This window comes from Nelumbo nucifera, chromosome 5 (genome assembly GCF_055504915.1).
Source record: "Nelumbo nucifera cultivar China Antique chromosome 5, China Antique-T2T, whole genome shotgun sequence".
Classification (NCBI taxonomy): Eukaryota; Viridiplantae; Streptophyta; class Magnoliopsida; order Proteales; family Nelumbonaceae; genus Nelumbo; species Nelumbo nucifera.
Window position 1 is genome coordinate 59641540 of NC_142653.1, and position 27911 is coordinate 59669450.

General features: G+C 38.4%; 2 protein-coding genes across 4 annotated transcripts; one reads left to right on the plus strand and one right to left on the minus strand.

The window, feature by feature from the left end:
- The first annotated feature begins 363 nt into the window (after positions 1 to 363).
- On the plus strand, positions 364 to 14608 carry LOC104589423 (COBRA-like protein 2). Its single transcript, XM_088888477.1, has 6 exons — positions 364 to 620; positions 719 to 798; positions 12295 to 12748; positions 12911 to 13064; positions 13168 to 13430; positions 14201 to 14608. Exons 1-6 carry the CDS (start codon positions 515 to 517, stop codon positions 14485 to 14487), a joined length of 1344 nt encoding a protein of 447 aa, XP_088744603.1. The 5' UTR covers positions 364 to 514; the 3' UTR covers positions 14488 to 14608.
- Positions 12640 to 27348, minus strand: LOC104589412 (ABC transporter F family member 3-like). Of its 3 annotated transcripts, none has more exons than XM_088888478.1 (6): positions 27029 to 27348; positions 25881 to 26096; positions 25336 to 25528; positions 24911 to 25119; positions 24606 to 24764; positions 12640 to 12775 (listed from the first exon to the last, which is right to left on the minus strand). In XM_088888478.1, the coding sequence occupies exons 1-6, from the start codon at positions 27230 to 27232 to the stop codon at positions 12746 to 12748; spliced, it is 1011 nt and encodes a 336-aa protein (XP_088744604.1). In that variant the 5' UTR covers positions 27233 to 27348; the 3' UTR covers positions 12640 to 12745. The 3 variants fall into 3 exon arrangements, with proteins under 3 accessions (XP_088744604.1, XP_010246034.1, XP_010246035.1); XM_010247732.3 differs by lacking the exon at positions 12640 to 12775 and adding an exon at positions 14764 to 17840; XM_010247733.3 differs by lacking the exon at positions 12640 to 12775 and adding an exon at positions 14764 to 15078 and having other exon boundaries at positions 27029 to 27347.
- Between the last annotated feature and the right edge of the window lie 563 nt (positions 27349 to 27911).

Here is a 27911-nt window from a genome sequence, read left to right on the forward strand (position 1 = left end):
CCAATCCATCCAAATTGACTTTGGGTTAGATGGGTCCAATCCAAAGCCGGTCCATTGAGATATTGAGAAAAAAATAAGGGAGTGTTTTCGAAAACCATCCTAAAATTAAAGTTGAGACTGAAAATATAATGTAGGTGAAACGGCAACAGAAGGCGCCTAACCAAAAGCGTGAGTATCTCTATTGTGGAAAGACTAGAAAAAGTGGTGCCCAGCCCACCAAGAGCGGAATTTCCGTCTTTCACACACTTAACATCCCAGACGATTTCAAAGTTTTCTTCTTCTTTAGGAAACTCCAACAGCTCGCTTATTAAATGGGATTACTCAATACAATTAATCTGTTTTAGTGAGAGAAAGCAGTGGAAACAGTAGAGAGAGAGAGAGAAAACCTTCTCCAATCTGTTACTCTGGTATGCTTCATTTCTTTCAAACAGGAGCAGAGAAAGACAAGCGTTTTCTGCATGATAGCTGAGTGATCAGGTGGGAGAAGATAAAACCTGTGAATTCTCTCTGTTTCATGGCCAGCCGAAGAACACCCATTTTTCTTCCATTAAGATCAATAAGTGGGTCAATCTCCATTTTCCTGTTCTTGTCTCTCCTTAGCTTCTACATCTGTCGGACTGGTTAGTTTCTTCTTCCTTTTATTCTAATTGGTGTTTTTGCTTTGCTTATAATTTTGATGAACTCGTTTGAATTCTGTTTGATTCTGGTTACTGGGCAGATGGGTATGATCCACTGGACCCTAATGGCAACATCACGATCAAATGGGACATCTTGACGTGGAATGGCGATACATACGATGTAAGACTTTGATCTCCATTTTTCTTAATTTTTCAGTTTTTTCTCAGTTTATAATTTTATACTATTAAAAGGTTAAACAATAAATAAAAGCAGGAAAATCTTTTCATTTTTTTAATTTATTATTTAATTACTCTATGAGTTCTTTTCTCCTGGCCATGAACAGATCGTAGAAACAGTCCAAGTCCTAACAGATTTTGCTATAAGGTTATTTTGGTCATTATGCATAGGAAAAAAAAATAAAAGCTGGTATTTTAGTAATTGCCCATGATCACTGTATTCTCTGTCTCGTTAATTTGGACAGTTTGTCTTATGAGAAACATCTCTGTGCACGGAGTGAAAAATGCAGAGATTCACCCAAAAACAACAGATTTGAAAATGAAGAGTTGTCACATATATATTTATATTCTACCTTTGATCTGTAATTTGGTGGATAAATGATGGTCTTTCCAAACTTCATAGATTTGGAAATATTTATTCTTTTCTTTATTTGTAATTTTTGTTTTCTTCTTAATATGAATTGGGTTGAAATAAGTGGAATTTTAGTATAAAAAAAAAAGGAGAGAGAAGGATGTTTATAGCTAAGATGTTTGAGGACGTTCATTAGATCGATGATCCTCTAGATCAACCTACCCTGAATTGAATGGAGCCAATCTCCAATTGGCCTTGAACCAGCTTTACAAATATATTAGTAAGTATGGTCTCGTTAAGATTCTTGGAAACAACGCCACCCTGGCCAGTTCTAGGGTCTAGGGGTTTACCCTACCTGAATTAATTCAAAAAACCATTCTTCCATCCAGGTGGTGGGTAACCAATTCAACCATCCGTGTTAAATGGGTCAACCCATAATTTCATATTTAAATAATAAAATTTTTTAAATAAAAAAATAAAAAGACCATAGAAAATTTGGGCACATTTCTAATATTTTATATTAATCATATTAAAGAAAAATAAGTGTCATAAATGAATTTTTTTTCTTTGTTGGCATGTCAACAGTTCAACCTCTCAAGCCAAATGTTCTAACCATATGGGTCAAATATGTTAGCCCATGATGTCATAATTAAATAATAAAAATTTTAAAATATAAATAAATATAAAAATTGTAAAAAATTTGGGCACATCTCTAATATTTTATGTTAATCATATGAAATAAAAAGTGTGACAAACAAGAATTGATGATGAAAATGAAAAACAAAATTTCAAAACGACCAAAAATGAAATTATTTTCCTCTTTAGTGATAGCTCACAATTCAACCTTTAGGTTTAGGCCAAATGCTCCAACCCTGAATGCTATAATAATAAAACAAAAAAGAAATTAAGAAAGATCCAGAAATTTTGTAAAAAACATTTGGGCACATCTCTAATATTATATATTCGTCATATTAAAATGTGATAAACAAGAATTATTTTTATACATATAGAAATATAAAAATTATAAAAAATATTGGACATATTATTATTATTATTATTATTATTATTTTCATTGTTTATTGCCATCTAAAATCAATGTTTTAAAAAATGACGTAGAACCGGAACTATTCTGATCATCGGTTTCCGGGTCGACAATTTGAATAGATGGCCAGTTCTGAAAAAAGTTAAAAATTAAAAGAAATAGTTAAAATAAAAACACCAAAAACCATTGAATGGGTCAAATGGATTGACGATTTGACTACTTGAGTCAATAAATCAATGACTGATTCAACGATTTTTTATTAAAAACCAAATTTGAAGTAAAACAGAACCGATTGCCTGGACAGTTCCCGTGCCAAACGGTCCAACCGTCCAGGTCAACGACATTAGAAAAACCATGTCTAAGATTTCCATGCGCATGTGTACATTAACTAGTGCCCATTTACTAATCATTTATAAATTCTCAATCACGCCTTCTTTAATCTAATGAAAAAAAAAAGCCTTGATTAGGTTGACCAAATGGTGGAATGAAAAAATAAAACAAAATTCCAAACTGAGAACTGGAATTCAGTTCAGAACTTTTTACCAACAAAAAAAATCAGTTCAAGAACTAGAATTAAGCATTGCTCAAGATAATGTAAATATATCTAGAACTTAAAATCTTCAAGAACATGGGCTCAATTGCTTAAATCCAAAGATGCGAAGTCATTGATCATGAAACAATATTGAAAGTTGGTCAATGGGAAGCCCATGCTCTTTTTTCAGGGCCCGTTGAGTTTACATTTAGAATCAGAATGGGAATTGGAATCAAAATCTTTTGGAATTGGAATCGGAATGGTCTATTCCCATAATTTGTTTGGTTCAAACAGGAATGGGAGTGGGAATTGAAATCAGTAAGAATGGGATTTCAAGGGAGGGGCAAGGAATGGCTATTCCCTCAAATGGGGGAATGTCATTCTGGTAGGAATGGGAATGAGATTCTGATTTCACTCAATCAAATAATTGGAATCGGAAAAGCCCATTCCGATTCCAACTCCTGACCACTATACCCGTGAACCAAACAAGGCCTCAGATTTTACCACCATTTTTACTAATATGTTACTACACCAAACTACATATATTTTATTTTAATCTGGCTTATCTTAAATTTTTTTTATTCTAAAGCAGTTCTCCATTGTTCTAGTTTTGGATTCAGCCCATCACTGGCTTTGTCAATTAATAAATGGGAAAATTTTCGGTTAGTACCCTGTACTTTGGGCCTAGTGCCACTTTGGTCCCCAAACTTTAAAATGTGACAATTTAGTACCCAAACTTTCAAAACGTGTCAACCCAATACCTATTGTTAACCAGCTATTAACCATCCGTTAAGTGGCCTTTGAAAAAGACACAGATGCCCTTTGAGTGTCATTTATTATCAACCATCCAAATGTTGACAAAAAATTAACAATCCCAAATCCTTGCTTCTTCTATTCAAGAAAGTTGGGCTCACATCTCAGTGAGCATTCTGGACCCCAACTTTCTTGAAAAAAAGAGGCAAGGATTTAGGACTATTAATTTTTTGTCAATGTTTGGATGGTTGATAAAGAAAATTAGATAACCTCAAAGGGAATTTGTGTCTTTTTCAAAGTCCATTTAACAGCTAATTAGAGGTAGGTACTGGATTGACACGGTTTAAAAGCTTGGGTACTAAATTGTTGCATTTTAAAGTTCAGGGACCAAAGTGGCACTAGACCCAAAGTACTGGGTACTAATCGGGAATTTTCTCTTAATAAATAACATATACAATAAGACTTATTGTAAATGTTGTTAAGGTCCCGCGCGTAGGATCTCGTCACGGGTCAGTCCACGGTGAGAAAGCCCTGCTTTCCCTTGCGCCTTCCCTTGCGTAAAGACCCTATTGCGGAAACTGAATGGGTGATTTGTCCAAGAGACCACCCGAACTCTCCCTTGGGGTGATTTGTCTAAGAGACCACCCGAACTCTCCTCACTCTTTTCTTGACTGGAAAACTGAATGCCTTTATTCCAATTCGTGGCTCCTAAAATAGGAGATTACAGAAGGAAATTTCTAATTAAACTCAAACTCCTAATTACCTACTCCTAATGGTAAAACAACTCTTACTTAAGATAAGATAAGGATAAGGATAAGGGATGAGGAATGGTGTAGCTAGCGGCAAGTTGGCGGGCAAAGCTAATGTGGTAAGATAAGTGTGGGCCCACCCTAATGAGCTGTCATGTGGGCCCCGCCCTACTGCTGCTGCCGGGCGGTGCGTGCGTCTCGCAGTGCTACTGCCGTGAGGAGCGTGCTGTTGTCGTGCGGTGCGTGTTGCTGTCGTGCGGTGCGTGCTGCTGCCTAGTACTGCGCACTGCCGGGTACGTGTTGCGTGCTGTCGGGCGATGCATGCTGCGCGCTACCGGGCGGTGCGTGCTGCGCGCTGCTAGGTGGTGCGTGCGGTGCACTGCCGGGCAGTGCGTGCTGCTTGGCGGCCCGCTGTGTGTGCTGCTACCTATGACTGCGCCGCAGTGCGCTGTCGGGCGGTGTCTCCATAACATTACACCCCTCCTGGACTACGAGCTTGTCCTCAAGCTCGAATTCCGGATACGTGGCTCAGAACTCTGCGAATGGATCAAACGGTTGTACACTATTTCTCAGTCCACGAACAGTATGAACAACAGGGACTGCCCCGTAGCTTAGTGCATAAAGTTGGTTCAGTCCACATGGCTCAAATCGAGAAGGCATGAGTAGGATGTCAGCAGTTATTCGATGGGCCCTTTGCACAGAGGAACCAACCCAACCCCTGATTTTGCCATGGTGTTGACTCTCAAGATGTTTGAGAAGCTGTTCCCGGTCAGGTCTCCCAATGCCCAACATGACTAGTTGCACATCCTGGTCCACCATCCAAGGAATGGACTCAGCAACGAGATCAACACCTTTCTGATGGTCAAGCCTTCCAATGAACCCAATCAGAGGAACATTCTCCCGAAGAGGAAGACCAAGCTCCCTTTGTAGAGCTGCTTTGCATTGAGGCTTGCCAGTCTGAAGAGTCTCCGCAGGGTAATTGGTGTAGCCATCCGATGCCAAGTAAACATCTAACTATGGGTTCCCTTCGTTTGCATCAATCACATTCACGATGCCCTTCAGCTTCCAATCAAACTCATTTATTAATTGATGCAGACCCCAGCCACCTTCTTTAGTTTCCAGCTCCCAGGCGTAACCATGGCTTACAGTGACTACACGATCTGCTACTCTCAGGCCAACTGCAAGGACATTGAAGTGTTCCCCACCTCCTGGGTCATATAGTTTGAAGTAGTTTTGTGGAAGATTCACATAACAAAAATCGCGTACTGGACCACGACCCCGGTGTGCTATGTTGTGGATCACAAGAACGCATCGAGTATGCTTACAGAAGAGGACCTCAAGAGCGGCCTCCATATCCTGCCCATCCACCTTATATCTCTTGCGCACTCCTGTTTCTTGGGCTTCCGCACAGTTACCATACCGTGGTGCCACTACCATAACTCTATGTCCACGTCGAGCCAAAGCCTTCGGTAAAGCCCCAACAACATCGCCAAGCCCACCTATCTTCGACCAAGGAGCGCATTCTACAGGTACCAATATAATGTTCGTGCCATTGTCCCCGGCCAAAGGAGGAGACTTTACAGTTTCATCCTCCGTGCGCTGATCCTTGGGAATAACTGCGGCTGTAGGGGCAGCAATCTGTTGTTCCCTGGATGCCTCTGCCCAGTTCGGACGGTGCCTGTTTGTATTGGCGATTCCCTCATAACTCCCTTCTTTGTTGGAGAGGAATGCTTCCACCAGGCATTGGATCTCCCAGACATCTTCCCTGACTTCACGAACCTCCATGCTGGTTTCTACTAGCCTATGTTCCAGTTCGTTGACCTTGAATGATAGCTGCTCCATATCGCCCGTGACGTTTGGCTCTGATACCAAATGTTATGGTCCCGCGCGTAGAATCTCGTCACGGGTCGTTCCACGGTGAGAAAGCCCTACTTTCCCTTGCGCCTTCCCTTGTGTGCAGACCCTATTGTAGAAACTGAATGGGTGATTTGTCCAAGAGACCACCCGAACTCTCCTCACTCTTTTCTTGACTAGAAAACTGAATGCCTTTATTTCAATTCGTGACTCCTTAAATAGGAGATTACAGAAGGAAATTCCTAATTAAACTCAAACTCCTAATTACCTACTCCTAATGGTAACACAACTCTTACTTAAGATAAGATAAGGATAAGGATAAGGGATGAGGAATGGTGTAGCTGGCGGCGAGTTGGCGGGCAGAGCTGATGTGGTAAGATAAGTGTGGGCCCACCCTAATGAGCTGTCATGTGGGCCCCGCCCTACTGCTACTGTCGGGCGATGCGCGCATCTCGCAGTGCTGCTGTCGTGCGGTGCATGCTGCTGCCTAGTGCTGCTGCCGTGCGGTGCGTGCTGCGCGCTGCCGGGTGCGTGTTGCACGCTGCCGAGCGGTGTGTGCTGCGCACTGCCAGGCAGTGGGTGTTGCCAGGCGATGCGTGCTACGCGCTATCAGGCGGTGCGCTGCCGGGCAGCTGTGCGGCACTGCCGGGCGGTGCGTGCTGCTGGGCGGCCCGCTGTGCGTGCTACTGCCTATGACTGCGCCGCATGCGCTGCCAGGCGATGTATCCATAACAAATGTCTAGTTAGTTCAGCCATAATTAATAAAAAAATATTTAAAATTAAACCAAGTGTTTAACTGTTGGTGTAAACCCATTGTGATTGGAAACTCTTCCCCTTATTGAATTCTAGCTGACCAATTTTTTTAGCCAACAATTATTATTGCTCATGGATAATATACTTAATTGTTTTAATAGACTTCATTGAAGCCTTTCCCAAAACCTGCCAGATGACTATTAAAGATAATATCATATGTTTTTAAGTCAAAAGTACCAATTGAATATCTTAATTCCTTAAATTTGTCAACTATTCTCTTAAGTTAGAATAATACATCTTTCTTGACCATTGCCCATTTACCCTTTTCGAAGTTTTATAGTATGACTCATAAATAGGGATGGCAATGGGGGATGGGTTCAGGGAGGGTTTTGTAAATTTTATACTCTATATGTTCTCCTAAACTTTTCAATGAGCACCTACCGCAAAACCTGTAGTGTGTTGGATTTTGAGAATTCAAATTCTTCCAATACATAAAAACACAAAACCTTCCTCGACCCTATCCTCCCCACATTCAGTGGTAGGGGCGGGTTGGGCGTCCACATCTAATTTTCAATTATTTCTTGTTATATATAAGCAATAAATAAGTAAAAATAATGCAAATAAACAACAAAATTTTTAATTATTTGATTAAGACATGTAGAAAACATATAAACCATCAATTATCCTTCACATAAAATTCAAAATATTATTAAATTCAATACCTAATACATAAATTTTATATGCTTTCCAACAATATGCATGTCGAGGAGGGTTGGGTTTAGTCTAATACCATACCCTATCCATACCCATATGGGTTATACAATCCCAAAACCCGTCCCAACCCTGTTGGAGAGGGTAGGATGGATACCCATCAGGTAAGGTAGAAATTGTCATCCCTACTCATAAACTTAACCTAACACTAGTTATTATAAACCCCCCCGCCCAAACCCAATAAAAGAAAAAGAAAACAACTTAATCTAGCCCTTTTTGTTTTCTTCTCTTGACCATAATACTTTTCCTACACTCATTAATTCTTTGTTTTAATAGTGATATTAAACAACTTAATTTCTAGCCCTTTTTGTCTTTTCTATTTTTTTTTTATTTTCAATAAAATTTTATTTTACTCCCAAAAAAACAACTTACACACCACAATTTTTTATGTATCTCCATTGGTGTTTTTTCTTCTTTTTCTCTTCTTAATAAAATTTTATTTTATTTTACTACCAAAAAAGAAAACAAACAATTTAGTTTCTCTCTCTTTGTCTGTGGATAGGAATGTGGTTACATTGAACTAGAAAGGGGGTTGAGATAGGAGACCCTCTCTACTCCCTTTTGTTTATAATTGCGATTTAGGGCCTATTTAGTCTATGGCACAACATAGCCAAAGAATAAGATTAAAGGAGTGAAAACTGGCCGGTATTGTGCAAAGATTACATATATGCGAGTACTTTCGTGAGGCCTCAAGTCATCTAATAAACTACCAGAAGTCCAATGTATTGTTCTACAGTAGAAATGCCTCCAAAGCACTAGATAGCTCTTGATTCCAATATCAACAGGTACACTAAAATACTTGCCTTCCATGTATAGAGAGAGAGAGAGGGCAGGGGGTGGGGAAGGGATACTTGCAAATGTGGTTTAAGGAACTATGAGTAAAAGAAGAGGTTCAAATGTTCTCTGTTTTCTCACGCTAGTAAAGAGGTTTTGATAAAATTGATGACCCTTGCAAAACCTATATACTCTTCATGATGCATTTTAAGTTGCCAGATGATTTGTGTGATTACTTTAAGGGGGCGTTCTTTTTTTTGGATTTGAAGAGGGGGAAAGTTGGTCAACGGGATTTTAGTTCCCATTGATCAAGAATCCCATGTTCTTTTTTCAACTTTATGTAGGGACCAGGGAAAGTTTATTTTCCTGTGTATCCCCCAGGAAAGTGATACCCATCCCCTAAGTGGATAAATAACTTTTCCACATAGGGGAAAAGTTGCCAACACTTGAATGGGACAAAAATGCCCCTTTTAATAATAGATTTTTTTATTTATCCGCCTAGGGGAAAAGTTGCCAACACTTGAGTGGGACAAAAATGCCCCTTTTAATAATAGATTTTTAAGGCTAAAATGGCCATTGCCTTATTTACCTAAGAAATAAAAGAACATGAGTAAAATGCATTTACCTGGGTAAGTGTTTCCTAGGAAAAATTTACCCAGATAATTGTATTTACCCGGGTAAGTAACTTACCAAAAAACAAACAGGGCAACAACAACATATCAAGCTTCTTGTAATCAAAAAAAAGAAAGAAAACAATATCAAGCTTCTAATGGGAATAAAAAGGGAAGAGAAGAAGATGAACTGGGTCAGGTAGGCCAGATTTTGCAAATCAAAGCTCAAAAATAAACTGTTTCTAAGTATATGCCAACTTAATCAAACCTTGGTGGCCAAAACAGCAGGAGAACTGTTGAATGACAATTCTTATTTATGGTACAAAGTAATTAAATAAGGTACTTTTGTCATACTTCCTTTTGGGAGGCTAAAGTTTAAGTTTGTTGCAGACCCTCTTAGACCTGAAGAAGTTTAGTGTGGGGTAGGGAACTGCTTTACAAGAGGGGCATCTAGCATGTGGGTAATGGTTAAAGAATCTAAATAGCTAGAGATGATGCCTAGGTACCCATTCTTCCTAGGTCAAGATTTCCACCCAAAGGGCCCAATGTTGTCCATTTCCATGTGTGGTATAGAACTCATAGTTCAAGGGTAGAAGATGGGAATGCCCAGTATTTGGGGAATGAACAGATTAAGCATTTACTCAGTGAGAATGGAGTATCATTTTGCATATTCTTCCAGTTTGAAATTAAACACAATATTCATCATCCAATTCAAGACCTGATATGCTTTGAAAGATTATGTGAAAGAAAGATCAAAGATCCTCTCAAAATAAAACAATTTCTTGAAAAGTGCTAGTTGAAATTGTAGTGAATAACTTGCTTTTTCGGTGGCATATATGCACAAACGAGGACTACCCCAAATGCCTTGGAGCACTAGGATCCATTGAACACCTTCTGCTGCATTATCTAATGGCTAACAGGCTTTATATATAGTTGGTACATGTTCTTTGAGTGGTTTCTTTCTTAGGGAAATGATGATTGCAAAAGAAATTCTCTCAGGGCATTGATTTGTTAGAATTTGCTGTAGAAGGGTAGAAATTAACAATCTGCTTTTTTCCAATACAGTATTGACTATGGGTGTTCTAAGAATGGTGTCAAAGAAGCTTCAAGAGTGTTCAGAGACTAATGTGGAGAATATTGCAAGCACCTATCTAGGGGTGTCAATTGAACTGGATTTGGTCAAATCCGGTCCAGTCCAATGTGAGTCTATTACAAATGGACTTGGTCCAGTCCAGTCCAATAAATATTTTTGACCATTTTGGACCAGTCCAGAGGCTGTTCAATCTGTTTAAATTCCTGTTAATTTAGATTAGTTTCAAATCAAACCTGGTCCATTGATACTTATGTTTTTATCTTCTATCAATGGACCAGATATTTGCTCAATCTAATATAAATTCATTACAGACGGACCAGGTCCAATCCAATGTCTTATTGGTTTGTCTAATCAGTTCAAATGAATTTTAATTTGGATGGAGTCAAATCCAAAACCAATCTATTAACACCCCTACATTATGTAGAAGTAGAATTGGGATTTGTCACAAACTTGAGAGGGCTACAATTGAGGCAAGCGGAATTAAGGCATTCTGCAAAAACGGGAGATGATTTAGATTTATTGCATTAGCTGGTTGCTGGGTAGGTGTTAACAAGTCAAACTGAGATAGGTATTAGGATCTCTACTAAGGCAGCTCATGCAGTGGCAAACATTGGAGGTTCCCTGTAGAATCCAATGGGTTCTCCATGATCAAGCTGTTATCACCATATTAATCCCATTTGACTAATGCATTTCTAAATTTCTATTAGGACATCATGGAGTCCAACAGCCTATCCTACCTTAATTTTCTTTAAGGCTTATTTTTAACATATTTATTAATCCCGAAGTACTAATTTTATGAACATATTTATTCTTTTCCCAGAACAAACTGAAAATTTATAGTTTTATACCGCAAAGTTTTAAATTTGATTCATTATTTTGGTGTGAACTTTGGACCCCATCTCTAAAAGCTATTATATGAAAAGGGAATTTTGAAACTTATTACTAGTGTATTTATATTCAATTATAGTTAAGAACCTTCTGCGTATATGTATATCTCTCAGTTGGGCCAGTCCACTGGGCTTAATTGAAGTCAGCCCACTCAATTTGGGTCAACACTCTGGTGAAGGTCCACCACCACCTAAGTATGGGCATGTTTCCCAATAAGCCCACAGTTGAAAGGGATTTTTTTTTTTTTTATTTCTAAGCCAATTGAATGGGATTCCTGAGGGGACTCATTTTGAACTAAAGGACTGGAATTATGACCGCTGTATTTGGAAACGATGCAAATAAGTGTGAATGCAAATATATAGTGTAAAATGATTCATATAAATTGTAAAGTTGGATTAGTTTTGCACTGATAAATTTACTTTCTTGCCAAACAGATTTTTAGCTGTAATAGATGCAAACATGAATTCTCATAAAGTATATACCTTTTTTTATCAAAAGCCCACTTGAACGCAAATTTACTTCTTTTTTATTAATATACTTTTATATCTTATTATCAATATAAATATACATTGAAAAATATGTTTTCTATCGCTTATCAATACATAAATGTAATGTTGCCAAACACAAGCAAAAGTAAACTAAAATACAAATTTACCCTGAACCGAAATTTACACTCCATTTGCATTGTTTCCAAACATAGCCGAAATAATTTTCTCTCAATGACATTATTCTCTTTAAAAATTGTCCCACTTCATATAAATCCCGTCCTATATATCATATAAGGCCACATTAACCAAAACCAATTCCAACCTCATTATAATCGGGAGATGTCAAACAGACCCAGAGTCACATAAACCATTGATGTTATTGTGCATAAAATCACTATTTGGTTCAATATTTATTAAATAAACACTGAAAATGATTTGATTTATGTACATGAGGAGTTGGGAGAAATTTAAGTAATTTTATGAGGTGTTACTTGAAACACCCATAGAATGTCCAACCAAACCAAAAAGCAATAAACTTTTAAAATAGCATTCTTCAAATAAACATTCTATAAACACTCCCATCAATAAACGCCAAATGAAACCTAACACACATTATCTTCTGTATTTCAATTCCAATGCATTCAGAATTGAAAGAGAGCCCATGTGTAGAATAAAAATCCTCTGTCAAGTCAAGGATTTATTATCAGATGCATACACATACATAGGTGGACTGAAGGTGACAGACATTGTCTTCTTCTTCTTCTTCTTCTTCTTCCGTAGGCAAGGGTATCCATATTCAACTTCCAGTTATTCAGGCACGTAGAGACCCCAGGATGGAAGCTGAGTTGGGAGTGGAGCAACTTAGAAGTGATATGGAACATAGTTGGGGCGGAGGCAACAGAGCAGGGCGACTGCTCCAGGATCAAAGGGTCTCAACTCCCGCACTCATGCGAGAAGAAGCCTGTGATCGTTGATTTGCTTCCAGGGACGCCCTACAACATGCAGGTGGCCAACTGCTGCAAGGGAGGCGTGCTATCGTCCATGACACAAGACCCCACCAAGTATGGCGCTGCTTTTCAAATGAATGTTGGGATGGTTTCTCAAGCTATCGCCAATATGACAATGCCAGGGAATTTCAGCCTTGGCCTCCCTGGCTACAGCTGCAGTGAACCATTTAATGTCACACCCAGCAAGTTCTCTTCTGACAATGGACGTAGATGGACACAAGCTCTCAGTAAGTGAACACTGAACCCTCTTTTCTCTGTATACCAAATGACATTAGTGTTAGTGAAGAGAACAAATGCACTCTACATATTTGTATTTTTACCTCTTCCAAACTGAAGAATAGTCTTGGAAAGTTGTATGTATTGCTTGTTAACATGTAGAAGTATTGCAGGAACATGGAATGTAACATGCAGTTACTCACAGGTCCTGGCATATGCTGCCCCGACCTGCTGTGTTTCATTGTCTGCTTTCTACAATGAAACCATAGTTCCATGCCCACGATGTAGCTGCAGCTGCCAAGGAATGCCTGGCACAAAATGTATCAAGTATCGTGTCTCTTTCTCTTCCATCCCTCTCTGCATTCCATCCTTCTTCCTCACCTCTTTCTCAAATGAATTGCTTCAATTTCTGTTCCTCGACCAACTGCAGACCTGGTGAATCGCCATTGCAGCTTCCACAGAAAGTGCAACCACCAACAGTAATGTGCTCAAGACATATGTGCCCAATCCGGGTGCACTGGCATGTGAAGACAAGTTACAGGGAGTACTGGAGGGTTAAAGTGACAGTGACCAACTTAAATTTTGTCAAGAACTACACCATGTGGAATTTGGTGATCCAGCATCCAAACTTGCGGAGTATAGCTCAGATCTTCAGCTTTAATTACAAGCCTCTCAATCTTTATGGACCAATCAGTAAGTTAACAGTTCTTTGTTTCTTTTATTGAACTTGAATCTTGAATCTGAACTTCATATATATGATTTTCGTATGAATGGCTCAAGGTAGATAGAAACTATGACTTTCGCCGCAACCTACCTACCAACTATGGCTTAATTGACACAAACCAAAGAACTCAACTAAGCCACCTTTATTTGTTCAACAAGGTTCACAGAATTGTAAGGCATTAAGCTTCCAATGATTTTATCAGTATCTACATTTGTAAAAACAGACACTTGCCAACAAGCTGTCAAAGCTGCTGGTATTTAATCTACAAACATCAATTTACTGAGCCATTAAATGGTGGTTCCTTATCTGTAAATAATGGAGCTTTTGCTGTCTTAAAAATCTAACAAGCTGGCCCAGAAATGGTCCCTTTTTGTTTGGCTCTGTTAATTAAAGACATCAATACATGTCATCAAAGCCAGACCCAACTACTAAGGGGGTGTTTGGTACATATTGTGTGAAAAACATCAAATTTGACATTTTAGGTAGAAATAACTACTTATATTGGTAAACCCAAAATGCATCAGCAACAAAATGCATGCCACTGCATCAAACACCTCCTAAGTCATTCAGTTGAACCTTCTGACCTGTCTATTTATCAATGGAGCTGATGGGTTGGTCCTGCATTAGATGTAGAAGCACCCCTGATTGCACCAAATTCCAACCCAGGTTCTAAAATAATGGAGGATGAAAAAACTTCAGACCCAGTCTTGATTTCTCACCAAAAGCTTTTCATTTGCAGATGATACTGGAATGTTCTGGGGGATTCAGTACTACAATGACTTGTTACTACAATCAGGAGACAGCGGAAATGTGCAGACAGAGATGCTGCTGCACAAAGATGCAGAGATTTTTACATTCAGAGAAGGATGGGCCTTCCCAAGGAGAATTTCTTTCAATGGTGATGAGTGCGTAATGCCTTCACCAGATGATTACCCAAGACTACCAAATAGTGGGCCGCCACATCCTACAAGAGCTATTATGATTTTTTCTTTGTCAATTTTGCTTACACTGATAATTCAATGTTAGAGAACGCTGTTGTGCTGGTGTTTTACAAACTCAATATGGTGACATAATAGTGTATAAAGAAGTTTCTCACAGTGAGTCAATAGGAAAATTATCATGTCTTCCTTCACAAAAGTGGTAAGCATTCATGTGGGTTTTCGTGGGGGTTCTGATTGGTCAAAACCTTTCTACTATCATGTCTTTCCGGCATCATAGATTTTTTCTTAATTACAAAGAGATGCAAAACTGAACTCGATGCAAAAATTGTATCCCATTCAAAGTTACATTACAAACAGAACCTAAGTAAAATTTTTTCTTTATATAATTGAGGGAAGAAAGCATCCATTACATTCCTATATATTCATGGTTCCAGTTACAATTAATGAAACCTTAGGGGAGGTTTTCATATATATATTATTCTTCAATTTAAGATGGAAATATGGACTGCTATCTTATGACAAGTGATTTACAACATAGCCAGCATTTTATTTAAAAGATAAAAAGCTAACACTTAAGAAAACAAAATACAAGGGAGATGTTCAAGCCAACTTGGTGTTACAGACCACCTGCATTTATCTAGAACAACCGATTTAGTCCTCTGAGCTATAGAGTGAGCTGCAACCATCAATAGCCATTTTTGAATCCAAAATTATAACTAATCCAAAATTATAGAAGTTCCAACTGTAAGACAATAACAGAACAGTAACAAAAATAAAATGCAAATATGATTAACCTTGGACTTCACAAAGCTGATGATACAATCCGAATTGGGCAGAATTCTTGGAGGTTTTGATGGCCTTCCAGCGAAGAGGATATTCAGTCGGTGCTTTTGTGAAGTCTTTCATTGGATTGTATCATCAGCTTTGTGAAGTCCAAGGTTGTGCTCAAGTGTTACTGGATTCATCAAGAAAAGTGGTGTTACTCTTTGTTTGCAGAATCATATTTGCATTTTATTTTTTGTTATTGTTCTGTTATTATATTCTTACATCAATAATTCCTGAGCTTCCTCCTGCAGCCACCAAAAAGGATTTATCATCATTTAGGACACAAAAACCATAAAACCCTCTACCCCCATTTAACTCATGTGTTCGAGAAAGACAAAACTCTGCAGGACTAGAGTTGGTACCCTCATCACTCAGAGGAGCATTCAATCGTAAAGCCTTATTTACTTTTCTTACAATTTCATAAGATGAAACAACCTTGTCATTAAAAAGTTTTTTTTTTATTCATTTCTTGCCAAATAAAGTGATATGTGCCTTACGATAACTCACCCCTAAAAACTAGCTATTAGAGGGAGGGAACCCAATCACATATATACCCTACAACAGCATTCCATACTATCGATATGATGTGGGATACCTCACATTAGCATCCCATACTACCAACATGGGGCAAATGGATCATAACATAAAGTACCAAACAACTGAGATCCAACTCAAGATTAAATCTAAGGGGAATGTTTTAAGTTTCTAGGTCTTTGACTCAATTGGATTTTGCTCCACTAAGTTCCTTCCTCAAATTGAAGAAATTTCTTGATTGAGAGAATTTACCATTAGCAAAAGTAGTCCATGTAACCTTATCCTTCTATTCAAAATATGAGTTCCCAATATTTTGTTTTCAATTTCTCCATATTAAAAATTGACTAATAGTGTCTGAATTCAATTCGGGTGCTTATATCTAAGATCATCAAGAATTGGGTAAAACCCTAAACCTTGTTGGTGTAACGGATAAACATTCAAATATAGGATCTTAAAATTGGGTAGGACGAAAGGAGATCAAATCATTTCCCCCACAACGTCCCATAGCACATTCTTGCCGTATATTGAAAACATCTCCAAATGATAGTATCAGAAAAGATGATGTCATCATCTGGAGATGTTTCCAATACACGGCGGAGATGTGCTGTGGGAATAATTTAAATACACGGCGAGAATGGATGGGCACCAACCCATGCCACATGTCAGCCTATATCAATTTAAATTTTGTGCCTACCCTTTCTTATTGAAATTTGACTGTTATTATATAAGGGAACCTCAAATCTCAATTGAAGTATGATTATTTCCAATCAATTAAAGCATGTTCTTCACAAGTTTCATCCAAAATATTGGTTATATAATGAGATCTAGAAGGATGGATCTAATATGAATCATATAATGATGTACAACATTTAATGATATCTCCTCAATATCATCCAAAGTGTATGTGAGACAAATGTATCTTCATCATTATCATCACTTGAGCCTCATCTCAACATGAATCTTATTTTGCCATTTTTGTTCTATTTAGTATATATAATATCTAATTATCTATTGCTAAATTATAAGCATTTAAATTAATCATAGATTGAAGCTGAGGAAACCCTCACATTCCTTAGGCTGAGTTGACCCAAATCCATCACATATATTATTTTTTGGATTGAATAAGAACCCACCAATCACCATTCAACTTGGAATTGCAATTCACAAAAGAATAAGAATTCATGGTTCTTCACAATCAAAACCAAGAAAACAACACTCTTCAACGATCAATACTTGGCTTTTATCAAAAAAAAATTATAATACTAAGAAAGAAAACTCATAAAAGAAGCTCACCAATTTTAGTAACAAACCAAGTAAAGAAAAAATAGATCCATTTCTAGAGACAGGAGCAAGGTAGATATAATGAACATTCTGTCTAGGTGGGCTTTTTTTTGTTGTTCACGTAAAGAGAATCCAATGGGATATGCTAAATGAGTACCTCACAAATGGCAATGGCCATTTGAATCCTAAATGAGCACCCATATAACTGATTTCACATCAACACCCTACAGTACATCCCAACCGTGTATTAGGAACATCTCCCGATAACAGTATGGGAGATGATGAGACATCATCAAGAGAATCTTTGCATTATTACTTCTCACTACTTAATGCTGATCTTATAATACCATAGTGATCTCATTCAAAAGTTCTCTGCACAAGAGAATCTTTGCATTTTTCTAGGAGTTGCAACAACTTATAATACAATGATAAATGGACCAAACCAAAATGTGCTAAGTCAGTAAAGAGGAGAGGATTGCATTAAGGCTCAGTTTGTAAAGAGTGCAGATACAAATATGTTCAATTCAAAACCTTTTACATATTTGTATTTGCACTCCTCAACAGACTGAATTGAAGTTTATCTTCTTTAAATGCTGTAAAAATCTATACATAAAGAGATATCTTCTTTGAAAGCTCAATATATTAGATTACATCATGTAAGACTGTGTTGGTTTGAAAGAAAAGGTAGCTAGGGAAAGGAAGCCAAATGTATACAAGTTTCTAAAGGTTTCCCTACCTTTTCTTTTGAAATCAAACACAGCCTAAGTTCTAATAGATAAAAGAATGGAGGGGAAAATGCTGCAACAAAGAAAAAAATATAATAGCATGATAAACACATTTCATTATACCAAAAATTTGAAAGAAAATTACTCCAAACAAAAATAAACAAAAAAGAAGTATGAAAATTTGCAATTGAACTAAAATTCATATTCATAGCATAAGAAGAAACAATGATAGATCAATAACCCAACTAAGTGAATGAGATGAAGAGTAAGACCCATTATGCAATGAAAGGCTTCAAGTTTACTTGCACCACAAAAATATGGTGATTATGAATTTTTCTCAAATACAAAATCCGCTTAATAGATGTGCAACTACCTCAAGTCTAAAACAATGGATAAAAAAAGAAAAAGAGAGGAATTTTACCTAATAATAATAATTAATTGCATGACTAATAAGTATGGCCCCCTAAAATTCAATAAAAAATTACTAAAATTTCTAGAAAAGAAAAAAAGGAAAATCACTACCTGTGTGGGACCCACTAACCTTGGCATTCTTGAGTGGCTTATATAGTCCATCTGTACTAAGAAATAGAATGCAATGGCTGGTTTAACTTTTGAGGCATATAATAATATTACACACACACATGATACCCATCCTTCCATAATCCTAATAACTCTAATCATTATTAAATTAAAATGCTCATACAAAAATTACATCTACAAGAGATTAGATTGGTGGCGCCCCTCACAATGACATCTCAGCGTGTATTGGGAACATCTTTTGTACTTGTCATGGGAAGGTGCTCCCAATATATGGCTGTGATGGATGGGAGTGTTCAAATTTAGTTGATAAACCAAAAACCAAACCAAATAAGCTATTCTGATTTAGTTAATTCGGATATCAGTTCAGTTCAGTTTGGTTAAGCTTTTCAATCAAATCGAACCAAAAACCAAATTAGTGGTTATATTTAATTAAGTATATCAAATATATAATATTCTATTAAATACTTTATACTTATTAATTAAAATTATTATCTTTTTCAATGGGTAATGATCAATTTACAATTCCCTTTGGGAGGTTGGGCCTATTCCAGCTTTTAATTAATAATAGTTAATTAAATAGTCTAGAAACTCTAAACAACTAGAGTATTAAAGTTTAGACTGATCATTAATTATTCACTAATTGTTTGTGAAGAATGAGTTTAGTTGCTTTAATAATTAGTCATTCAACTGTTCATTAAATGGCTGTAGTTGCATTAATTGTTCATTAAAACTTAGACTAAAGATTAATAGATAATTGTTTATTAATCATTAAGACCGAATTGAATTCGGTTAGAGTCAGTTCAGTTTTAAATTATAGTTCGGTTCGGTTCAGTTGGAAAAGGAGGTCAAACCAAATAATCGGTTAAATCTTCAGTTCTAACGGAATTGACCGATTATACACCCCTAGCAATGGGCTGTGGGGCACGTGTGGGACGTGCCATGTGGGGCGCTGATGAGAATTCCATCTACAACGATTATAAGTATGTTTAGATACCTTCCATCTGCCATATTGGATTTGAGGACTTCCATTATGTGTTTACTTTTTATCCTTGATGCAATAAGGCATTTCTTTGCCACATGGCAAGGTGCTGTAAATTTGATAGATAATGTGGAATTCCATGATATTCAACCTTGTCAGTTGCCACTTAGCCTCCCACCAAACTCCCAAAACAAATTTATGGCCACTCCAATACCTTTTTCTAACAAAAAAAAAATAATCATTCACCATTACTATAAAAAAGTCATGTCTAGATACCCTATTAAATGTATTTGGATATTGGTGTCAGTTCCCTCTTTACATGCTATGTAAGTGTCGAGCTGTGCTAGGCTGAGCTAAGAATGGCCGAGTTGTTCTATTCTACAAGAGTAATAGGATTAGAGTGCCCAGGTTATTTTTACTTGAGATGCGCATTCTGATGCTTAATGCGAGTTGTATTGAGAGTTATTAGGAGATAAAAGAATTTGAGAGCTTAATCATGCATACCTTCACAATTAAGAGTGAGGGCTTTATATAGATGCGAGAACTTGAGTCGTCGTTTCCGCTCACTCAGGAGAGTAATTATGTCGGTTACATAATCCGTGCGGGGGCTATGGTCTGTCCGATTAACTCTAATGCATGCGATGCGGTAGGCCGACCTAACTAATCGATTCATTAGTACTCTACAGATCTCAGGCTGGTAACGAATCTATGAGACAACTCAACAAGCTCGCCTTGCAAGTCGCCATAGGTACTTCTTGCAACTCGTCCGGTCTTTGAGTTAGGTTTCTATGTGCTAGGAGACCTATTAGCCCAGCTTGGCCGAGGTAATTGAGGTCAGCCTGGGCAAGGTGTTCTTGGCCGACGTGCCAAGATGATTTGCTTACTCAGCATCGAGGTGTCATTTGAAAGGCACGTGTCGTGATGTAATTTGGAGGACCAAATTACCCCTCATCATTTGCCCCAACTTCCGAGCCCTCGTTAGCTTGGTGAAAGGAGTAGTTCTCAATAAAGTAATTGGTCCGACTGGTTTGTAGGTCACTCGGCTCGCTCACCTGATCTGGTCTAAAAAAAGGGGGGTCGCGGCAGAATTCAAATTTCAAAATTTGAAATGGGGCACACTCAGTGGGCACACAAGATTTAAAATTTAAATTTGCCCGCACACGGCAGAGCCTTCTCGAACGTGGATTTGTTGGTAGCGCATCTTGTCCATTGATCTTTCTTCCCAATAGACTATAAATATGGTCCCCACTGAGGTCCCACTCACACTATTCTTGGCTTTTTCTTTTGGAGAGGAGGGTGGCCAATCAATCGATGTGTTGTTGTCTGGGCACACGAGATTTAAATTTTAAATTTTCCCGAACGCGAAAAAGCCTTCTCAACTGTGGATTTGTTGGTAGCGTGCCTTAGCCATTGATCTTTCTTCCCAGTGGACTATAAATATGGGGTCCCCACTGAGGTCCCACTCGCACTATTCTTGGCTTTTTCTTCTAGAGAGGAGGGTGGCCAATCAACCGACATGTTGTTTGTTCACCTTCCGTAAATTTTTTTGTCGTTGGCGCCGATTCCCCTGTCTTTTTCTCTGGTGAGTGGTCTTCTTTTGTAAACATGTCTTTTGATCCATCTGAGGGTAGATCCCTAAATTTTCTGTGGGTAAGGGAGAGCTCTTCACTGCAAGACGAGAAGGGTTCTCAAGTCGAGACTTCATCGTTTACAAAAGAAGTTCGATTACATCCAACCCGACCCTAGCCATCTTCCCTGGAGTCATGGCCAAGACGAGGTTTGTGTCTTTGAGGAGAAGCTGATCGCTCGCCTTCGCTTTCCTCTGCATCCTTTTGTTCTTGTCATACTCTCCCATTATGGTGTTTCTTTAGGTCAACTTCATCCCAATGTTGTCTGCACCTTAGTAGGTTTAATTTCTTTATTCCACCACCTCAACTTTCCCTTAGATTTAGATATCTTTGTCGGGTTGTGTATTATGAAGAAGGTCCCCCACATGCCCTATTGCTGTTATCTTCCTTTCCACCAAGGTCGCAAGCTCTTAGAAGGCATTCCCTCGAAAATCAAAGGTTGGAAGAACATGTATTTCTTCCTCTCTTGTAGTTCTGGCTGGAATATGGACACAATATGGCGGAAGGAGTGCCGAAAATACGATGTAGAGTTCGACGATGAGCTGAAATGTCAGGTCCATCACCTCGTGCTCTAGAACTTTGACGTAGAAATTTTTTTGTCCAAGAATATGTTTATTTGGCCCAGCCTGAACGACACATATGTAGCCCTTCAGATGGGAAGAGACATGTTGCTTTCGGAAGATGTGTGGTATTACCATGGTTTGGACCCAACCGACGTTGGAGCTTGGATGACTCATTGTGTACTTCAGGTTTGTCTTCTATCTTTTGAAGCTTTTGTCTTGTTGTGATGTCATTCTTGTACTGATCATACCTTTCTTCTTTTGGCAGGCGAACACCATGGGGCAAGTACCGCTGGATCAGGTCATCACAGGCCGGAGAGAGAGGACCAAGTTATAGTCTAGTGTTGACGTACTATAGTCTCAAATGCGAGGAGTCCATCTCAGCGCCAAGGACCGTTAGCAATTTATCGAGCTGAGCAGAAAGATGTAGCACGAGCTAGATGAGGCCCCAGAGATCATTGCTACCCAGGAGCGCCGACTGAAAGAGAGGCAGACTAAGTATACGGAAGATATCCACCAAGCAAAATTGACAACCATCAATCGTTTCCATTACTCCCCCAAATACGCCCAGGAAAAGGTGGAGAACGCAGTCCCCGCTATGAGAAGGGGATTTAAACTTTGTCGCCACTACTTGTAGACGCTACATCCTGATTTAACTTTGTCACTTTCTCTATCAATGATGTGCCAAATGAGTTCATTGTGCAGGTCGATGGGGAGCCCTTGACTCCTAATGAGGATATAGAAATAGCTAGTGCAGAAGACGGCGAGGAGGGTGACGATGTCAATGATGGGCTGCAAGGTGGTGGTGAGGAGTAGGTTGGCCTTTATGTTGGTTTCTTTTCTTCTGTTGTTTTTGGGAGCCTACGTGTTCCTATAAGTTGATGCTTCTTGGGACTGTGTGCCTATAATATCAGACTTCTTGCTATTGAGGTTTTTATTTTTAATGTACCTTGGTATTTGGCCTTATCATGCTTACCATATTTGATATCTTCTTCTAGTAGGATTTCTATCATTCTTCTAACTTTCAGTTGTGTTCGATCGAGTTGCCGATAGGTCGGCCCGGGTGCCTTAGTGCGAAAAAGTGATTTGGCAACCTTTCATCTTTTAGCCGAGCTGCTGGGAGATTGGCCTGGGTGCCATGGTTCTAAAAGCGATTTGGCATCCCTTAAATTTCTATTAGCCAAACTATTGAGAAATCGGCCTGGGTCCCTTAGTGCAAAAAGCGATTTGGCATCCCTTAAGTTCTTTCTAGCTGAGTTGCTAGGAGGTCGGCCTGGGTGCCTTAGTGTTGAAAGCAATTTGGCATCCCTTATGCTTAGCAATTTTTGCAAATCTGTGGGTGTAGCTTGGAACTCTTTTTTTTTTTTAGAGATAGTATCTCCTTAGGTTGTCTATGTTCCACGCACGGGGTACCATCGTCCCCTTCAATGTTTCGAGCTCGTACACGTTTTCACCTATCACTCTGAGGACTCTATAAGGGCCTTCTCAGTTTGGTCTTAGCTTTCCCACACCGAACTCAGGCACCATAATCTTTTTGAGTACTAGGTTGCCAACTCGGAATTGGCGTCTCTTGACTCGGGTGTTATAGTACCAAGCCACTTGTTGTTGGTATGTTGCGGTTCAAATGTAGGCGAGGTCTTGAACTTCTTTTCTTAAGTCGAGGTTAGTCCGTAGATCCTCCCCATTAGTCTCTTCGTCGAACGTCTCAGACTGCAGGGTCGAATCTTCAATCTCTATTTGTATCACGGCTTCAGTTCCATACATCAAGTTGAAGGGTGTTTCACCTATTACTGTCTTGATGGTCATTCGGTAGGCCCATAACACACTAGGCAGCTCGTCCATCCACAAACTTTGTTTGTTGCCTCAGCATGACCGCTAGCTTGAGGATGAGCGACAGAGGTGAAGTTTTGCTTTGTGCCCATCTCCGTGCACCAATTCTAAAATTTAATATCTTTAAACTACTTATCGTTGTCTGAGATCAATACCCTCGGTAGTGATCATCTACATACGATACTCCTCCAAAAGAACTTCTGAATGTTCCAAGCTGTGATGGTCACTAGCAGCTCAGCCTCTACCCACTCTGTTAAATAATCCACTGCCACAACTAGGAACCTTCACTGTCTGGTTACAGGAAAGACTTATAACCCACTAACAGCATAAAACAGTTCAGCAGTTCAACCAGCTGAGTCATTAGATTATTGACCAAGTTAATGGCTTTTTGCAGGTGAACAGGGATGAAACAGACCAGGAAATATGGCCAATTGATGGTTCAACCAATCCTACCCACCATTTTGACCACAGTTCAAAAACATTGATTACAGATTATAACATATAGAAATACTTATATTTGAGGCAGGTTTTACCATGTACATATTTCAAAGAACCAAGCAGCCTAAAACAATTTTGGCTGCAAGTTCCCATATCTCTCTGATGGTCAAACCATCCAGTCTGGTCTGGTCTGAGTGACGACACTGTTTTTTGTTGAACATTTGACATTTCATTGTTCATCCACTTTTAAATTTGATTCAGAGAAGCAGCTAAGGGAATTCAGATTGTTCTTTGCTAAGACCCCAATTTTCACCTTTTCTAGGATCTAAATGGCATATTTCAACCACTTGTCATTCAAAGTGCACCTATTTGGCAACTCCATGCCCAATTTCTTCCCAATAAGCATTTGTTCACTTTATTGTCCCTTAGCTGATTATAACCCAAAGATAAGACTCATAGCTCTATGTCAAATCTTAAACCCTATAGTTTGTAGAAAGAACCTTAAACCAACTCGAATATCTTCCACTGATTGAATGATGGAATACTTTTCTGTTAAACGCTAAATCTTACTCTTTTAGGAACATATAAGACATTTCTACCCTTTTTTTTTATGTAAGCATGTCTGATACTGGCAACACAAAACAATTTTCAAAATAACTTTTATAAGTTATAACAGCTATAGCATGCCAAAAACAGGGACCTGTGCTGCTTAGACCTTTGAATTTATAGGTAATTCAAAAAGGTGCATGAGAAATGGTTTGATTCTAATGCAGAACCAAAAATATAATGCCACTGGAATATTGTCTAGACTAAGATAATTTAGGAGTTCAGGAATGCTGAATACAGATGCTTTGAGAACTGACCGCCAGAATTGAAGCAGCACGCGACTCTGCAGAATATGCATCAATGAACTCAAGCCTTTTGTATATCTCTTCAAGCCTCTGTGACACGTTATCTTTGTTGGTTCCCCCATTAATGTTCTTGTTACTCTTTCCTGTTGCACCTTCGAACTCCATCTCTCTCTTCAGGACAAGTAAGATAACTTTAGTAGGTTTGGTAAATCATGAAAAAAGAGAGCATTTCCACAAAAAGGAACATGAAAAGTAAACAAATCCAAACACTAGAAACAACTATATCTAGTTCAGTTTCAAACAAACGCTATTTGAACCTGCAGTGCAAGTAGACGGGCTTCTTCTTCCAGTAATTGGGTTCTTTCAACATCAGAGTTAAGAACACATTGCAAGGCTGATGTATCATCACCTACAACTTCTTGTTCCACATGTAATATTTGACAGTTCTTAGGTATACCATCAATTGCATGCAAGGCCATATGTCTAAGAAAAGTAGTTTTCCCTGTCCCATTTCTGCCAACAAGACCTGTACAAATATCAGGGTATAAAAATTCAGTAGAAATCCGGTGCCATATGGAGAACCAGTGAATAGTCACACCTATGCATGAGTTTCAAACAATCTAGATTGAAATATAATATGAAGCTAGGATATTATTTCTTTGACCAACAAGAACAAAGAGCATAGAACAGAAACCATGCAGGGAATGTATTTATACAACACAACTATGAAGTATAAACCCACCATAGTGCCTTCCAAAAGAAAGGGTGACTGAGCCATCTATAATGAGATCACGGCCACCAACAGAGACATTGAAGTTCTCCATATGGATATCCTTGACAGCAGGACCACCTGCCCCGCTATCATGATTTACACATACCACAGGCATTCCTGCTTTAACTGCTTCCATCTCTGCTAAATGCATTTGGTACTGTGCCTGTTTGGTTGCCCAATAAACAAAAAACGAAAAAAAAAAAAAAGTCAATGATGAATTCATCAGCTTATAAGTCAACTCATACTTCATGAGAAACTCTAGCACATGGACAAATTTGGACTCAATATGATAGTGAAGTATGAAGACATGCTTAGGGTAAACCTAGCACATCCATTAACTCTTCTCATACATCAATTCAAACTAACAAAGAAGAAGCAAAACCAAAGCATATGGACTTGGTACTGCAAGTGGGACTAAACCAACTCTTACCATTCTTTTTAGTGAAATGATCTTTTGGACATGAAAGGGAAGATATATAAAGAAACACACATTTTATAGTTTTATGTAGACATACCTCTCTCTGGCGCTCTTCTTTCCTCTTTCGTCTTTCAAGCTTTAACCTGTCTCGTTCAGATAACACAGGACCATCCAATTCTTGAGGCTTTTTCTTTGGAGCTTCCTCTTCGTCCATTCCATCAAACATCCGTAAGGGTGTTGCAAGGCTTCGTACAGCCTGTTTCTGTTTAACCAACCCATGATTTCCAAATTTTTCAGAGAGTCTTCTACAAACCTACATGTTTAACAAGTGATTGAACATCAGATCAGCCACCTCAGTATAGAGACCAAATCTTTTCCTATGAAAGTATTCTCCTGAGCACAATAAAGCATGCAAATTGTCACTTGTTAGAGCAATTGCATTATCACTTCCACTAAATTTTGGACATAGATGGCCACCCATGCTAAGTTTTTTGTGAAAGAAGTAGTTGAAAAGAATCAATTACAGATAAGGCTAGTGTTATAGAAGGCATCTGGAGCTTATCCGTTGATGGCTTGATGCACGCTTTGAGGTTAGCGAGTAACTAGGAAAATTGGCTTGAGGACCAATATTGAGGATCATGCCTCAGAAGCATAAGGAACGTGCCAGACTCCTTGATATTCATTGTGCTGAGGATGTGTTTCTCGTACATTAATCAAAATAGGATTCTTAACTGACTGAAGCATCAATCTTTTATACTTCTGACTTTGTACATTTACTTCCATTCGTTATGTCCGGCATATTTATGTTTGTTATAACTTATAACCCTTTTAAAATTTGAGCTTATATTAACATTCAAGAGTCTTTAATAAGTATTGAAGGGTTTTTGCACAGATGCATCATAATTTTTCACTGTTTCTCTGTGACTGTTTGCTGGAACTGAGACCCAGAGTTTGACCTTTTCAAATAAATTGAAGATTAGAAAATCGTTTTTCCTAAGAGTATAAATAAAGAAAGGCATAAGAAACAAGTTACAAGCAAATACACAAGCCAAAAGTGCACATAGTCGAAAATAATTACGAATAGCTGAAAATATTCGAAAGGGTATGAACGCCCAACGATATGTGCGACAAATTAAAGAAAGCATAATCTACGTAAGATCCTACAATGGACAAATTATAACTGCTTCATGAATTTTCAACAATCGGAAGACTACAAAATAAACTGAACAAAAGAAATGTACTCACAGATCGACATTCGGAGTAATCGGTAACGCATCCGGAATCAATAAGCAACTCCCCAAGGGCCTCGAAGGCGCCTTCTCCTTCGGCGCCCCAGTCGAAATCTTCGTCAGCAAGGACGTTAATGATGTAATCTATGATAGGCTTGTCCACATCTTGAGCTCTTTGGCCCAAAACGTCGTAAACAACAGAGCTCGCCACTTCGACCATCTTCGCCACCAAGTTTTGGAGTTCAGGAGTGGCAGCCGGGTGAAGACGGCCCTTTAGGCTTCGTCGATGGGAATGGGAGTTAAAAGAGGTTTCTTACAGTCTATCAAAGCTGGAACTCGGGTTCTGAATTGCGTGCTCTGTTTGTTTGCAATTTGCAATGCAATTACATTTGCACTAGTACAAAATTGAAGTGCAAATGAGAAAAACGCAAATACTATTCCATTCTTACTTGGTTCCGTTTGATAATAGTACAAACTACAAATACAAAAATGATCGATACAAATGCAAATATGTACGGTTCATGAAAATGCAAAGTTTGTTTTGTTTTGTAAAGATAATTTTGTAATCCTGTCGAATGAATTTTATGCCAAGTTTAAGAGTGATTATTCATATAAGCACATATTTTAGGCGAGGACCACACCGTCTACACCAATAAATACTTATTTGGCATTTGGGAAATAAGCCCGAAATAAGTATTTATTTAATAAGCCCAAAATTTCAGCTTATTTTTAAGTGTTTGTTTTCCTTTATAGTGTATCTTGGCCTGCTATATCATTTTGAAAATATTTATATTACCCCTATTTTTCAAATATGTATTCCCAAACACGGCATTAGTTGTGACATGAATCCCATGAATGAAATATATCTTTTTGAATACAAATTTTGCTCACATTTTGAA

Coding starts and splice junctions, on each gene's coding strand:
- LOC104589423 (XM_088888477.1), top strand. CDS start 515: ATGGCCAGCCGAAGAACACCCATTTTTCTTCCATTAAGATCAATAAGT. Junction 799..12,294: donor GGAATGGCGATACATACGAT/GTAAGACTTTGA, acceptor CTTCTTCCGTAG/GCAAGGGTATCCATATTCAA. Junction 12,749..12,910: donor TAGATGGACACAAGCTCTCA/GTAAGTGAACAC, acceptor GAAGTATTGCAG/GAACATGGAATGTAACATGC.
- LOC104589412 (XM_088888478.1), bottom strand. CDS start 27,232: ATGGTCGAAGTGGCGAGCTCTGTTGTTTACGACGTTTTGGGCCAAAGA. Junction 25,120..25,335: donor TTCTTTTGGAAGGCACTATG/GTGGGTTTATAC, acceptor ATATTTGTACAG/GTCTTGTTGGCAGAAATGGG. Junction 12,776..24,605: donor GTGCTGCTTCAATTCTGGCG/GTCAGTTCTCAA, acceptor TTTGGTATACAG/AGAAAAGAGGGTTCAGTGTT.